Source organism: Bacillus rossius, chromosome 6, assembly GCF_032445375.1.
Source record: "Bacillus rossius redtenbacheri isolate Brsri chromosome 6, Brsri_v3, whole genome shotgun sequence".
In the NCBI taxonomy this organism is placed as follows: domain Eukaryota; kingdom Metazoa; phylum Arthropoda; class Insecta; order Phasmatodea; family Bacillidae; genus Bacillus; species Bacillus rossius.
This window is the reverse complement of record NC_086334.1, coordinates 21,612,572-21,630,075: the sequence shown is the minus strand read 5'-3', so window position 1 is coordinate 21,630,075 and position 17,504 is coordinate 21,612,572. Positions and strand designations below refer to the sequence as shown.

Here is a 17,504-nt window from a genome sequence, read left to right as displayed (position 1 = left end):
TTCTGCACTCAAAGGTGTAGTGGGTATAGAGTGAAAAACGTTTAGGCGTAGAAAGTACAAAGAAAATAATTCTTACCACCCCAAAGCATAAATACAAATAAAACGAATTATTATTTTTTAAATTAAATATAAACTATTTTCAATGTTTATTCTTAGAAAATTATAAACATAATTGTATGAATACGCAAAATTGCTTTCTCGCTTTGATTTTCCCCTAAACATGATTACTATTACATAATTTTTTTTTAATCACATAGTATTATGCTATACTTAACCTAAGTCAAAATTCTGCATTACAAAATTATGTATTCAAATATGTAATTCCCACCCATGTGCACCTTCTGTTCCTTCCACACCAACTTGTAAAAGCCTGTGTAGAAGATGTAGCCCCTAAGTTCAGAAGTAGTTACCAGCACCAGTAGAACTGGAGTACCTAACTACTATTTAAGGCAACAAAAACCCCAAGTTACTCTTTGGTTGCATTTGACTGCAGAAGTCATTAAAGGTAAATACATCCCATGCAAACAAAACCATTATTACTGCTTCTGCCTTTGACAGAATTAACTCTGTCTTCATGTTGAAACAAGATTTCTAACTAGTTAAATGAGAAATGAAGAGCTTACTTACATAGTGGTGTATGTTTAACTCGTAGGAACCTAAATCAAAATGTTATGCGAGCATTCAACTCAAAATTCACTCATACCAAATTACATTAATGATTAAAACTGCTGATAGTATAGCAGTACGAGTTAAGTTGTACACAGATACAGAATAAAATATGTTAAAACAACAGCAATACATAAAGTACTCAAAACCAAATTTTACTTTTTAAAGGAAATGCTTTTTAAAACTTGACATCCGACTATCTTTTCAGCAACTTAAAGGGTTGACGTGGGCCAAGATAACGTTCCAATAACAGACAGAATAATAACAACTCCACCCCCATCACCACACAAAGAATGAATTAGGGCTTAATGCCTCATTGACATCTGGATCATTCCAAACATCATCCGTAGCCGTTTGCCCAATCGTCAATAGTGTGCTCAAGAATTCCACAAGAAAACCAACCAGTTAAAGGCAAAGTCCACTATGATTCCCACAAAAAAAGTTTAACCTACCAGGAATTGAACCCAGATCACATTGGGCTGAGGAGAGTAAACGACCCTTAAACCCCTGTGGCTCTTCCAGAAAAATTAATTAAACATGACTAAAAAAAAAACTTCAAAAAATTATCTTTGTTAGTTCATACATAAACTTATACAAGTCTACATATTTTTTTCTTTCTACATGTTTTTACACATTGAAAACTCTTGGAAATAAGATTTTTCTTATGTATTCAGCACATTTAACATTTTAGTGTGTCCCTGTCTTGGCCAATTACTTTGTTAATCTGGAAATAGTAAGAAACAAGCTGAAATAGAAGCATGCTGCACCCATAAAGACAGTCTTCATTGCTGCGAGTTTAAAAACATGTCTCGAGAAATAAGGCAGCCATCATCAATTTTACTTCAACATTTTCTTGAGAAAGGAATATGAATTCCGCCCTTAGAGGTCCCACCATCATTTCAAGCCAAGAGATGATAACCCACCCCAACTAAGAAACTGCAGCTTTTTAACTTGTGCATGGGGTGTCTTTTTCACATTACATAGAACTCCTATGGTTTTAATTTTCTGGCTATACACAGATGTTCCAGGACACTCCCCTTCTTCCTGCTAATGCAGCTACAACTATCCAAGCAACCTGTAGACTTGGTGACAAAGATTCAATATTGGCTGGGATGTCAAGGGTGTTGATGTATTGCTTCAAGCTGCAAACCAAATCCTTTTTTTGAAACTAATCTCATGCCTTCCCTAACAATCTAATAATGGTTTGCCTGCTTAACACCATAGGTAACTTCTGTGCAACAAGTATACTGTACACTTCATTAGTCCTTCTGTAGCTTGTTTCCTTTTTCATTTCAAACTGGTCTCATTTGAACATTAATTACTTTTGTTATCTTGGGTAATTAATTTGACAACATTATAAGTCAAAACAAAATGTAATGATGTGTGGAATTACTATTTGATTAGAAAATTGAATCTGGTAATCACTTTCACTCTAATGAATTCATAATTGTGAGAATTATGTTCCCAGCTAATATGTATAAAATGACCAAATTTAAAAAAAATGTCAAGTCACCACAGATAAAACTTAAATGACCCATTCAGTCTAAAAATATTTAAAAGATGTTTCTAAAAATGCACCGGCAGCTTCCCCATCCCTGCTGCCAACATAACAGTTGAACTGCTAACATTGTTAAAAAGTATTGACCAACTTAAAAAAAAATAACTGCATGATAAAAATTTAGAAGACATAATCTTAAAATTTTGTTTGAGTAATAGTTCACATCATTTTAGTCAAAGATGAAAGACGATCACCACTTTTTATAGACACTATGACTAACAACACATTCACCTTAACACGGAACTATGAAACTAGGTACAAATAATAATAACAGGCTAAAAAGCTAGTGAGGCAAGTGCCAACTAGACGTGCAGTTGGTAAATTGTGGTCATGGCAAGCATGCAAGTACTGTGAAAGCAGTTATCAAGCAAGCTAGCGATGCTGCGGGCGTCGTGCCTGACACCTACCCTCCGGCCACTGCACGCATACTGTAACAACACAAACACAAGCACGCCCTTAGCCTGACAAACAACACACAAACAACAACAAACACGTGTGACATGTTCAAACACCATGCTGCCATCTGTGGATTTCCAGTCTCGTGCTTCAAAAAAAAAAAAAAACACCTACTATGATTCCAATATGTCCCAAACTTTCTAGGAACAGTTTCTCCCATTCCGATTATTTTTGAACGAGAATGAATGTCTCTTCGCTGTGGAACGAGGCTGGAAATTCACTTTAGGAGTGGCAACACTGCAGCTACAGCTAGTTTCTCTACCCAAACACACACCTCTCCCACTCTATATGAATCGTGCTATAACAAACAGTGCTAAACACAACAAAGCATACCACTCAGAAATAAAGGTAAACTATAAACAGATTCCAGAGAAAACCAAGAGTTTCCTTCCCAATTACCTATAAGCAAGTGAATTATTTTGAAAACAAGTAGATGGCAATAACCACTACAATGTGCCAAGTTTCTACCACCATTTCCAAGCTTTTTGTTAACTTAGGAGATAAATATTATACAAGCTGAAACACACATCAAGAGTATCTGAAAAATAACATACGGTGTAAGCGCTAAATATATTACTTTTCTTTTATTGTAAAAAATGTATTTAAAATTTATCACTTTTGAAGAAAAAACTAAAAAATTAATATTAGTAGCAATTACACACTTTAATAACCAGGAATTCAGTAAATATACATAAATATAAATCATTAAAAAATCTCACTAATAACAGATATGTGAAAAATTTTTAAAAGTTGATAAAATTATATAATAAGTAGGTTTTTTTTAGTAGAGTATTAATGAAATTTGCATGATTTTCAGAAATGTTACTATTACATTGGATGCAAACTAAAATGTTTTATTTCTATGTTGCAAGCACCCAAAGTGTTTTGTGTCCCTCAATGTGACCAACTAACTCCACCAACTACTTGCAGCCCCCACTTGGAACGAATACAGGGTTCAGAAGTAACCTGATGCAGGCCCGTTTGAAAAAGATGTGTACCAGGGAATAGTGAGGGCCAGAATGTGTTTGAGCTAAATCTCCCTTACCCCTTACCCAGCTTATCGAGGAAACCTGGGATGAAAAAACAAAAGTTAGATAAAAAAAAACTTATGTTTTTTACTTTTTATGGCCATAAGATCCTGCCTCATCCACCATGTATTCTATTTTCACGCATTTTGTGTTCTGCAGCAAATTTTGTTGCGGGATATGAGAAACTCGTTATCTGCTCTTTGTAAAAAGTTGAGAAACAAACTCTAAACCTTACTGACAAGACAATGACCATAAATGAAAGTCAGCTGTAGCAGCATTTTTCGTAATTCATAAAAAAAATGATGATCAAATACTTTCCCATCGGGCACATGGCTAGTTCATAGTAAAAAATTTTTTGCCTGACTAACTGTCCAATGGTCAATCTTTAAGAGTTTATATTCTGAAATTTCACAACTGGGTAACAAATACAAAATTCATTCAATAACCTCATTTTCAAAATTATTCTTTATAGAAATCTGCAATTAATGAATAACCAAAAAAATTGAACATGGCAACCACGAAGATTACAGTGGGCTCAGAAACACTCAAAATCAAGCCAGCAATACTTGCCAAGTGTGTGATGCATTTTAACTTACTGCCTCCAAAGACCCAATATGATAAAATAAACACAATACAACCACATAAATAAGACAAACAAACTGATCAGTCATCTGCAAAGTACATTTACAATGCAACATTCACCACCATATGGATCAAGGCACCAAAGAAAATTGATCACCTAAAGTTGTTACACTCACGTAATGAACTTCACCCACGGAAATATAATCCCTACAACTTATTGGTGGAGTTTGTTGGGACATTTTGTGGATCAGACAATAATAAAGTAAATTTTATTGTACAACATAATGCTAATTTCTTTAGATTAATATTTAGTTTGTTTACTGACAAAAAAAAGTCACTTTTACAATCTAGCACGCCTGTCGAGTAAGGTCTACCTTAATATATTTTATTAAAGTTACTTAATATGTCAAACATACTAAAAAAATTCAAATCAGTGTTGTTTACTGTCTGCACTTAACCACTGCAGGAAAATTTTTAGACTTAGTTAATATTTTAAACTGTCTGTATACATGGGCATTCGTTAATGTCCGCTGGATGATAGTGCCAACTGCAACTAGTGCAGCTATTCACCTAGATATTTGAGTCAGATAGTAGTTGATAACGATCAATCTGCTAAAACTTATGGCTTGGAAATTTTAACAAGATGTTCTCTAAATTAAAGCATGTTGTGAAATCTCGAATCAATAATCATTCAATTACAAATATGTTACCAAAATAGTAACTGTTACAGCAGAATACAATTACAAGCAGCCATTACTGTGGAATCATGTATAACAAAGATAAATTTTAAGCTTTGTATTTTTCCCATGTAATTTTCCAAAATTTCTCAGGTGCTACTTTTACAGTCTTGCCCTGAAAGATGTTTGTTTCTCTACTTGCTACACTAGCTCCCGCCCCCATCCTGAGAATGAGACACGTTAGCTATGCACACTTCATCAATGACAACCAATGTGTTTTCCAAGTAGCAGACGGAGCAATGGTAAAAATAAATTTATAAAAATGAACCAACAATGAACAATAAATTGACTCAAAATGATGAAATCTAGACTCATCTATGTGAGTACTGATACAGCAAGATATAAACAAATAGTGTAAATGAGATGTGTTCTGTAAATCTTTTTAAAATATAATTCCCTACAACTTTTAACTATATTAATGTCATTGTAACAAAGCAGTACATAAGAATACAAAAATTTTTACGATTTTGCTTTATCTTGAGAATCACTACAAATAATAAAAGAATCCTTAATTTTTCAGGATAGTAGTAATGATTAAAATAGGAATGATAAAGTTTATCAGAAATTATATTATGAGATTCTAGAGTAAAAGTGAGTAAGAAACCAATTAAGAAAATATGTAAATTTTTTAAAGACTTAAGTAGGAACAGATGTTTACGGTGTTCGGTGTGTGTAAAGGCATACACTGTTGTAGTACCTGTGCCAGTGGTTTTAGCAGAATAACAAAAATTTTGTTGCTAAATCCAAAAAAATGTTATAAACAATTATAAAAAAAATTACCTTTTTATTTTTAAACCATTGTAACTTTATGAACATTTTGAATGTATTTCAGCAATAATCAAACCAAATAATGTCTACTTTTAATCCTTTTATATGGGTAAACAATTATTTGCTGTCAATTATATCTCAATTTTTTTTTAGTGAGCTGCTTACTCACGCAATTTACTACTATTAACTTTCAACATTATGCATTTCAATGCCCAAAATGCATTTTAATTTTTTATTTCTTGAAAATATTACTTATAAAACAGCTAATGAGGTGAACTAAAATTGCAGTGTTAAAAAGAAAACACCCAAAACAAATTTTGTGGCAGTGCAAAAATAAAGCTTTATTCAGGAAGCTGGAAGACCTAGACCAAAATATAGCAGTATTGTATTAAAATAATTGTATGTACAGTATTATAGGTACCTAGTAAAATCATACCAAAAAACAAGTAAAAGACTGTTTTATACTGAAATTAACACCTTTGAGAGAGTATATTTAAATTATACATTTGTTAAAAATTCTACATATTAATGGTATTTTGGATAAAGGGGAGAGAGTCTTTGAACCACCAAAGAATATGATGTCAAATGAGGCAACAGTTATGTATATAATCCTAGTTCATAGAAAAATTCAATTTTGGATTATGAAACAGCCATTAGACACCCATATATTATTACAACTAATCATTATTCATTCATGTACTGGTTACTATTGATGTACTAGAGCAGCCTAGTTTGCCAAATATATAGTAATTAAATATATCCTGGTAAACTGAATCAATTTTGTTGGTTGTGGTACTCCAGAAAAATTTTTAATAATGGTTTGCTCATTTTTATGTTAATATTTTTTATATGAGCAAATATAAACATTTTAAAATTTAAATAACCCTAGTGTGAAATATTTTTTATTTTATATCTCATTTTTATTGTAAAAACTAACAAATTTTTGTATATTCTGTATTTAATAGGTAGGCCATCATGCATAGTAAAGTGTAAAGATGCAGATCAATTTTATGTTGAGTTTAACATTAATATTTATTTGAACCTGCACATCTAAAGTAATCATTTTAACCAGAACCTAATATTAACATTTCTTTAATAAAACCTTGTGTTCTTGTAATTAGTAAAAACATGGCCTCATTTGACACCAAATTAGACCAGATGTGATGAGGTTTTAGGTTAGTTTAAATTAACCTATCAGCATCATTGGCTATAATTTTATGCAAAACATCGTTAATATATTAATGTATTTATCATTAGAATGTCAAATATTTTACAAAGGTGACTTGCAACCAAAAATTCAGTGCAATCTAAATGTAAAACCAGCAATCTCTACTCAATTTTCATGTTTATGGGTACAAACTGGCGAGCGGACTGGTACGACAATGATCGAACTTCACTGACAGCCCGATAGGGCATAACAACTACAAGACCTTCAGCACCGCAATGTAAGAAAAATCAAGTCTACCAGCTACTTTTAGTATTTCTGGTGAAGGACTGAAGATTTGGTTAATCACCTGCATGATTCATCGTTTACTGACTAAATAAACTTTACCACAGTTTAAGTAATTTTGGTCACGAATAGTTTCGCTCACCCAGCCACCTCAAATTTTTGTCAAGGAAGGTGTAATTTTAAGTATAAAGGTCATACAATGCAAATTTATCAATTTTATTGCTAGTCAGCACTGGAAATACGGACTGTAACTGGTTTGCAATACTGCATGTTACAAGTCTGGTAGCAATTTTACCTAAATTTCACTGAACAGCAGATACCTTCTGCTATTCAATCAAGTTAAAATTCATTTTTGCAGTGCATTTTTAGTCACCCTGGAGTTGGAGTAGAAAACTGAGTGACGTCAATGAGTCGTGTCACCGAATTCGACTTCTGCAGTTTGTAACTGGCCTTTGGAAAATACGCCGTTCAGTAACGAGCATTACCTGTTCCTTCAAACTAAGCACTGTGGCTTCATCGTAAGATTATGAAGATAATCAATTATTATATTTATGAAGGATCCTTTTAGTAAATTTTTGGTGGTTTTAAGACTTTTAGAGAACTTTATTTTTAATAATTTTTAAATATGTACACATTTTGGGTTCCCAAATTTATTCAAAAACTATATACAAATTTTGCTGACCATATGAATATTGTCATTTCTACTAAAACTATGCCTTATAGTTTTAAGTTAAATTTTAATGTATTATTTTTAGTGCATATTTCTAGCATAAATTATTTTGAATTGGTCACTTAATATTTTTTGCTATGGCCTGCAGATAATATGGTTACCATCTCATGTCTGGTTAATGATTTTTTTTATGTAATTTGTATCTGCACGTTTAGTACTTAATATGATAGTAACTTTATAGCATTAGGGTATATTGTGGAATTCCAATTTAATTTTAATTTTTGGGAACTCTAGCGTGAGCGTGATGAAATAGTTTGCCTTTGCTGGGTATGTTGATAGACTAGCAACAATGTAACAGTGATAAATCTTTAGCCACATGTTTTTTTTTTTCAATATTAACCCCAAATTGCAGTTTGTATGTGTAATTTCACTTTGTGGCTGGTCAAACCAGGGGAACTAGCTCCGGATACTTTATGTGGCATCATCCGCAGTACACAAAATAATGTGTCAAATTCTTCTATACAGTTCATGCTGTAGCCCATTAGTTAATATAGGCTATAAACACGTAACAAGAGCTTGAAAACTTATTACTCTTGCATTGTCATACCAATAATTTGAATATATCAATTCGAAACAGAAACTGTAGTAAAACAAATGACTAAATCAAAGGTGGCAGGGGTCAAATCTCTATTAACAGTACTTTCACTGGCCAGTGAGATGTCAACTCTTCCTTCCCTGCCTAATACTAATTTTCACTACGTCCCACAAAGAAACAAAGAATAATATATCTTTCGATGCCAATTCCTTTAAGATAACAGTTGATCCCACATACTGCGATGCACCAGGTGAACAGTTTACAAGAAACGGAAGGCAAGCACTGGCCACACCTCCCTATTCGACGGGACCTTCTTTGTGAGTACAGACTGACAGGGGCCCGACATGCTCTTGCTTCAAGCGAGAAAGGCTACATATCCCTCTCGCAGGTTCGCTGTTTATGGTTCAACTTGGCAGATCATGTTTGACGCTGATAGGACCTGACAACTGTCTGGGAAATGTTACTGAAAAATTACATGGATCAAAACAAATGCAACAAGAGTTGGGATGACATTGAGAAATGTGATTTCTTTTGATTGTACAAGCAGTTATATCGCAAAGAAAATTATTTAGTTTGAACGTAAGCATCCCAAGTGGGATTACGTAGTTGGCACAAATATAAATTCCTTACGATCGAGTACCCACCAAGACATCAAAAATTTACTTGTGGTTAAATTTTAATAGTTAATGTGTGTCAACGGTCCTCTCTCTGCTGGGATATAAAACACTATATGACAAAAAATTTTATTATGCATTCTAAGAAACATTTTTTTCCTGAAAGGAGTTAAGATAAAATGTGAACCAAATATATGGGCAGATCCAGCTTCCTGAATGTCAAGCAATACAATAAACTTGCAAACCAAAAACAAAATTTATGTTAAAATGGATATGTAATTAGTGAAAATGGGAGGCATAAAGAAAACAAGAACAAATGCAGCCATACAAAAATCAGACAACAATTAAATCCAACACCAAGAAAGAGGATTAAGCTCTCACCAAGTGTGGGGACGGTCCCATTCCTAGTCAGAAAAACTAAACAAAAGTAACAAAGCCTATGAAAATACTGCGTCTAGTGTGCAACCTATCATCAGATGAGACTGGTGGACTTCCTCAGTGCATCTGAACCTTGGCATGCTTGAAAACAACAGTCTCAGCCAATGATGAAATAAGTTACTGCAGATTACGTCTACATCCGCAATTCATGAAAAACATATAAAGATCACTACTTTAAACACAAATACAGGAATAGTTTCATTATTACAATTTTATGTCTGTACTACTACTCAGATAAAACATAACTGCATGGCTACAATACAATTATTTAAATACTAACACACAAGAGAAACTACTTTGTGTAAGGCTTAAATTGATAAAAATTGCTTCTAATATCTAAAACAAGAACATGCAACTTTTAAGAAATCTCTTGTTTATTGGCATAACACACAAAAAATGTCAGCAGTGTTTTGCAAATGAAATTATGCTTAACACTAAACCCTAGATGACACTAATAAAAATGTATTACCGAAAATTTATTGACAACTTGACTTCAATCCCCTTAGTATGGTGGGGCACTCTACTTTAAAGAGAAGATATTGTTTGACACTGACAGCAAATAAAATGCATTTAACTTACCATTCGGGACTGTAGGAGGCTTCTTGGTTTGAACCCGAGCTGTAGCATTGTTAACCTAAAGAAAATTGTCACAAGTATATTTGGTTATAAATAGTTTTTTTGGTTTCACAATATACTCACCTTATTTTGATGTGTTTGTGAACAAACACAATGAAAACTATGCAATACATAAAAAAAGCAAAAATGTTTGAGGATCATTTAAAAAAGGAATATCATGTGTCTAGCAGAATAATAAAAAAAAAACATTTAAGGCCATTTCTTGAGTTCAAGATTTAATATCAAACATGTAATAGAATTCAAATCTCATTAACTTATCTAAATCAGTAAAATTTAAACTGTACAATAGTTCAAAGGACTCATCTCACATATAGAAATGACATCAAACAAAATATGCTTCAAAAGCCAAGAAACAAATGGCCCAATGAATTGCATAGTCTTCCTATACAGTTAAAATCAGACAAAAATAGCCACCACCTTAACACAACAAGTGAAGAAGTTTTTAAAATAACATCACTGTAAATGGTTACTTAATTTCATGCTGCTTGTGGCACAAATGAATTACAAAAATCTAACCTAAATTCATCTAAAATATTTATTGGTAAAAAAAATTAACTGTGGGTAATGAATGTGTTACCATGCAATTATGTGTAACTTACTACATTTTAACCATTTTAACTGGATCACACAATATTTTGAAAGAGTATTTTAATTAATTAAAATCAATTTTTAGTAGCCAAGTGCAGTACATAATGTTCTTTCTTTTCACCAACAACCATTTGTGATTTTGCTCTACAAGTGACATAACATCTTAATTTTAATATGACTATTCAGTATTCTGGGTGAATGAGTGCAATAGACAGAATAAAATACACCAATAAATAAATGTATTTTTTTAATTAAAAAATCCAGTTTAATGTATTGGTTATTTAATATTACTTTAAGCAATTCCTTTGAAATTTCAAGTTTCGCCATTTCATACATTATTTTATACCAATTACTTTACAAACTATTAAATTTTGCAAACTAAAAATATTAATATAATTTTGGTGAGTTTCAAAACAGATTAAAAAAAGTTGCATTAAATTATTTTAATCAAACTACTCAAGATATTAAAAATTAAATAACAGATATTCATGTTGCCTTTACTATTAGATGATTGTTTTTTTTTTTTTTTTTAATATGTACACATATCAAGCTAGCAAACTCAGTCTCTACAAAAAATATACCTATTAATTAATGCACAAGTACGATGCATAAGTTGGTCAGAATTATCAAGCAAATAGTTATCTGAGAAATTATATTTTGAGTAAGAGAAAAATTTTAATAATGTACTTGGTTTTAACTACACATTATGAAAATATTACATAAAAATTTATTTAGAAGCAATTACGACAGACAGCCTTGTACCTAGATTGTGAAGTCTGTTGCAGCATGCTCGAAAAACCAAACTAAAAATAAGGTTGGCTATTCACTAGGAAAATTAATTTAATACTTCAGAGGATTTATTAGTGTAAACAACTACCTGGAAGCATTTTGGAACAATCTGGACAAGGCAACTAGACAACTATACACATTACAAGTTAGACAAAAATGTTAAAGATTTCTGGGGAGGAAGATGAGATAGGGAAGAGGATAAGAACAATCATCACATATTTTAATACAATGAGAACTCAAATGTATTTATCCCTTTTTATAAATTACCACGCAATTAATACATATAAATTTTTTTATCATTTTATAGATAATTTTTTATAAGAGAGTTAAAAATAGTTTGGATTGAAATAGTTTATTATCGAATTCCTATATTATTATTGAATATTTGTCTGTTTGTTTAAGTGTCACGCAGAAACTACTAAAACAATTATTATGAAACTTTTTGTGTTCAAAAGCTTATAATTAGACTTAAAAAATTGGCATATATTTTATCTTGCTACGAAGATGAGAGCCGGAGATGCAACAATGAAACCACATTTTTTCACAACCAAGTGCAACCAATATAAGGTGAGCTCCCATTTCTACCAACACTACTATGGACCACATACATAATCTAATTTAATTGTTCTATCACAATCAATAATCTTTTCACAATTGATGATAACTTTTTTATTACATGATGTGGACTCTACAGGGAGGAATTTAACAAACTTGAAACTGAAGTCGATTGTTTTACCTCAGTGCCTCTTCCTTGAGGAGCAATTTAAAATCAAGCAATCAAAACTTACAAACAATTTCACAGACAAATGCTAGCCCCAACAGACTTATCTTAGTTTTGTAAGTGCTGTTCACCAAAATTTTATTTTAGTAGGTACGGTACAAAAGAACAGGCATAAAGTACCCTACCCAGGTCTGACATATCTGTAATTACTTAAGTTTTGTTTGCTTTGTTCAAACTATGCACAAACTATTTAATTCAATAAAGATGTATGTAAAGACACAATTTTCTTTTATAGAAACATATAAAAAGCAAAAATATACGCAGTTCTGATATATTCTCCTGATTTTTAAACACTAAAACTAGCACAGCAATCCTCAGCTAAAATATACGTGAAACTATTTTACCTCATTCGTCTATTATTTAAGTGCAATTGTTTCTCCATTAGGCATGCACACTTGTTTCCCATCTTTGCAACTGGAATGTACATCCTTTGCTTTATGTTTTTTTTTTTCAAGCACAGTAGTGTCTCCATTATCCGACCGCTTATCCAAAAATTTTTATTATTTATATCTCACCAAAAAAAATCAATCAGCAACAAGAACTGCAAGTTCGAGCATGAGCAATCTATTTTTTTTTTGGTTGCTCCCGACTCTACCGTAGCTAATTCGTTACTTTTTAACTGTTTGTTTAAATAATTTTTTTTGTTGTTGTTAGTTGTAAAATATGATTAGTATTAGGTTCACAATGTGAGGTTTTTTTCTTAATACCTACTTATTATCTGTCATTTTCACTTATCTGAGGTTCTGCCCCATTATGCCGGATAAGCTAGACACTACTGTAGATTTCTATATTGAAAAAAAACTACAAAACTATATAAAAAGTAAATATTTATGCAAATTTTAAGCATCCGAAGTGCATGATGAATCCAATACTTTTTATACAGCAACAAGTACTTTGCCCAGTGACCAAAAACTGCTTTACTGACAACTATTGCATCGTACTTTTTACTTGAAAAGCCATGTTTCCCAACACACACACACACACAAAATGCATATTCAGTAATCAGCTAAAACATTCATCATAAATACCTCTACAAAGCCAAGACATTTTGTATGTCTAAACAGGGACAATGTCTAAGTGCTAGAGACAGTGACACTTTGGAATCACCAGGATTAAGGAACAATAAATGGGATGAATTGAGAACAATTTGAACACATCATTAATGTAACAAGCTCTTTTTTTTTTTTTAATTTAGTTCAAAATTATTTATCATTCAGCAAAACACTACCTTTACCTTCAATAATAGGACAAATAAAAACTAATTTTCATACAAAAATTTAAGAGGGAAATAGTAATATTTTTCAAATTGCTGATATCAACTGCATCCTCATGAAAAAGGTGGAATAAACTGACAGTATTTACTACTTTCCTTTACTCTTGTCAAAATGGTTACAGATACGGTACTGTATTTTTTTTTAATCCAGCAAATAAAATTAACCTAATAAATTTTTTTTTAAACTGTATTAATGCACAAATGCACAATCATTTTATTAAAAAAAAATGGATAACTGCTGTGTATTAAATAAAAAAGATAACTACCAATATTATACTTTTTTATTTAAATAATGTAACAAAAAATAATATAACTTACAAAGTTATCAACAAATTATAAATGTTCTCACACACTTATGAGTACACATTTTGAGTATAGAAAATAGAGGAACTGGCAAATTTAAAAATTAAAATTCCTCAAAAATATTTTCATTTAATTTTCTACTGTGATTTACAATTTAAATGTAATATTGATTTGGGATTTTTGTTACATGGCAAAATCATTTAAAAATTTTAGTTTAAACAATATTTTGGGCATTTGTTTCCAGATAAAAATTAATCAACATACACATCACATCCTCATATTATTAAGATTTCAAAATAAATAACTTAAATTATAACCAGCTACGCAGGTACTGCCACTGAGCAAGGGGGGATGGAAAGCAGCGACTGGTTCTAAAATGACGCATCAAACATGCAGTGTTTTTACTCTTTACATGAAAAATTAAATGATTTTTACAAATGAACAGCAATACCTAAACAGTTGTGATTGTTACAATTAAAGCAATACTCCAAAACATCTGCAAAACACGCCACGCATGACAAGAAAAGGTACTGTTTACAAGAAAATATTATGTTTAAACAGTCTTATATGTTCTGGTCATTACAATGTACCAATAAAAACTGTCATTCTTTGTGCTTAAAAACCTATTTGATTTCTCTACTTAGAGACCATACCACTTAGGAAACATTACCAACAAATAACACTCAGGTTGAATGTGCTACTCATAAGTGTGGCTGGAACTCGGAACCAGAAAATACTCATAGCAATAACATGAGCTATAGTTTAAAGAAAAGTTTTTAAAACCAATATAAAATACAACACAAAACTTTTAGTTTTTAATTATGAATTAAGCTTGGGGTAAAATAACTTATCTGCAGGTTCGAGTGCAAATAATTGATTTAAAACTTTATTTCAAGAGAATGCTTTAGACAAAAATTTAACAATTTAAACTGACAAACATATACTGTTCCCTTAAGCCCATTAGTTTAAAAGTTGATGGAATTTGCCTACGTGAAAGGAATATGCATTATAAGCTTACATAGAGCTTGCAGGAAGTAAAGGACAAGGGTTAGGTTCAAAAGAGTAATAACGTGCAAAAGATGTGTGACAATATTACTGTGTTCTCTGGTGTGTGGTAGGACACAAAAGAACATTATTCTGTCTTCAATATGCTAGTACCTTGCAGCAAATGACCAGTTCATCTTACCTCCTGAGCTTCTCTGCGGATAACCGTACGTATTACAACTTTTTCATTGGCACTTACATATGGCCGTCTAGAGAGTAAGAGATATGCTGCGTTAAAAAAACAAATTCAATTACAAGCTAATGAGGCAAGACCGAGCACACGGACACTCGAGGCAAATCCTCTGTCAGCGTGGTCGGTCTTGCGGCAATCATCTTACCGACTAGAACTTACAAACTAAAAACAACGTAACAACACTTGAACTGGATCAGCAAAGAAATGTCAAAATACACAATGATGAGAGATGTGAATGTGACCAGTAAAACAAAAGTACAAATAAAAGCAATAATCACAAGCTCAAATAAAAAAAAAACAACGCGAGGTATTCTGCAATGCTCAATCATCACCCTGAGTGTGAACTTGCTGGAGAGATCATATAAGTGAGTGAACATCTACATAAAAAAAAAGGGACAGTAACTAGGTTAAAAAAATACTTCCAGGTAAGGTTATCATGACCTTGTAAACATTTATGCGCAACAATCATCTACTCAGCTACTAACACTTAGAAATAGCTTGAGCAAATCGGGCAGTGAAATGGAAGGACAGGTGAAGTAGAAATGTATGCCCAGCAAACAAAGTTTGGTTTTAAAAAAATTCATGACCATAGGTTGCAAACAATCAAACAGGCCCCAATCAAACCATGACAATCCAAGACGCATGTACAAACCCAGCCAGCCACCACATGGTTTGCTTGCTTTGCATAGCGCACACACTCGCTGCCTACCGCCTCACCACTACTGTACGCTAGCTTGGTTACAGCACCTCCTTTTGACATTGCTTTGCTGAGCTGCGCTATCAACGGGAATCTGGGAGTTAACATTAACTTGCAATACAGGAAATACTGGAAAACAGGGAAAGTTTTGTCACCATCATTCAAGAATATGCTAAATTCAAAAGTTACTGCAAATGCTATTAAAATTATGACTGTATTTTCATAGCTGTTTCCAAGTTTGATGGTGACAAAAAAAAGTGAATCATGATTATGCAATTCCTAAGGTGATGGAAATGCAGACAAGAAGGAAGATTATGAGAGCTGTCACACTTTCTACCATTCTTAAAAGATTCACTTTTTAAAATGTCGATAATTTCCGCTTTGTGCGACCAAATAAAGACGCTACGAGTAAATCTTTTAATTTTCTTTTTGAGCGTAAATAGTTACATGCTGCACACACTTGTGAACTTTATGCTCAAACTGCAGTGAAATAGGAAGTGTCCCCAGCATACTGCAAATAATTTTGAGCAAGCACAAAACCAAAACTACCCCTTCGGAGCGAGACACTCCGACCATGCACACGGGCTACGGCAGCAAGATACAAGAATGTTTTTCATGCACAGTGCAGGGCAGTCACCATCACTTTCACTTGCGGTAGTTGTGCATGGTCGGACGCCCAAAGGACAGTCCGTCTTGTTCATGCGCAAAGTTACGCTGCAGCACACGCACAGCTCGGAGCATGTATGTTACAGGTCCGCGGGTATGGGGGGAAGCGGGACTGAGGGATCCATGTTACACGGTTAAAAATGAGTGCTACCACAGGAAAACTCTGTTGTAAATCATAGAGATCATGCACACCTCTATCTTTCTTCCCTCAACCACGGTGCCGTGAAGTCTCTCTCGTGCGCGGTCCGCATCAGCACTATTTGCGAATGTTACAAAACCGAATCCCTGCATGCAGACAGACAAAACATGCATTAAAAAACTGGCGTCGCTCAAAACAACGTGCAACAAAAAATTAACATATATGCATATATAGATTAGCATATGTATAATATATTTTATAAATGGCATTTTCAGGTAACAACTGAAATAAGAGGGATCGAAGGAGACTGAAACACGAGATGGTTATTTTTCAGAGATAGGGATCAAAAGGTTAAATTTTAAACCATCGTGTATTGAGGATAATATCTATCATGAAATATGAGTTTGATAGTTTTTTTTAAATATTCTTGTTACATTTAACTCTTAGATGAAATCCACAAAAATAGTAGGGTCAGTAATAAGGAATTGATTAAAAGAAAACTGTTTTATATAGTTTTAATGAAAATTTATATGATTAATTTGTTATGGTATGAAATTATTAATGATCTATTATTACTACAAAATCATTTTTAAAAGAAACTGTCCTGATAGGGGAGAAAATTGGGCTTCATTGCAATGGCAGACATTGCCAATAGAGGCGAAAACTTCAATATGTGTTTAATAAATGCTGGCAGTAATTTACTATATTTAAAATCATAAATAATGACCAAAAATGTTTGTTTTATAAATATTTTATTTAAGTTTCTTTTACTCTAAACTGTTGAAGAAATTATTATTGTAAAAAATAATTTAAGTTAATATTCAAATGTGACA

General features: G+C 32.4%; 1 protein-coding gene across 37 annotated transcripts in view; it reads right to left on the bottom strand.

Annotated features, from left to right (window-relative positions):
• Positions 1-17,504, bottom strand: part of LOC134532836 (RNA binding protein fox-1 homolog 1-like) — a 166,018-nt gene that overhangs the window by 31,848 nt on the left and 116,666 nt on the right. For 27 of the 37 annotated variants that reach the window (XM_063369791.1, XM_063369784.1, XM_063369763.1 and 24 more), the window contains 3 exons: positions 16,725-16,817; positions 10,142-10,196; positions 2,632-2,652 (listed from right to left, as the gene is read on the bottom strand). In XM_063369791.1, the coding sequence (XP_063225861.1) occupies positions 2,632-2,652; positions 10,142-10,196; positions 16,725-16,817 (169 nt within the window). Of the gene's footprint in view, positions 1-2,631; positions 2,653-10,141; positions 10,197-15,118; positions 15,186-16,724; positions 16,818-17,504 lie in introns of all 37 variants that reach the window. The other 10 variants (XM_063369767.1, XM_063369782.1, XM_063369771.1 and 7 more) reach the window with 2 other exon arrangements.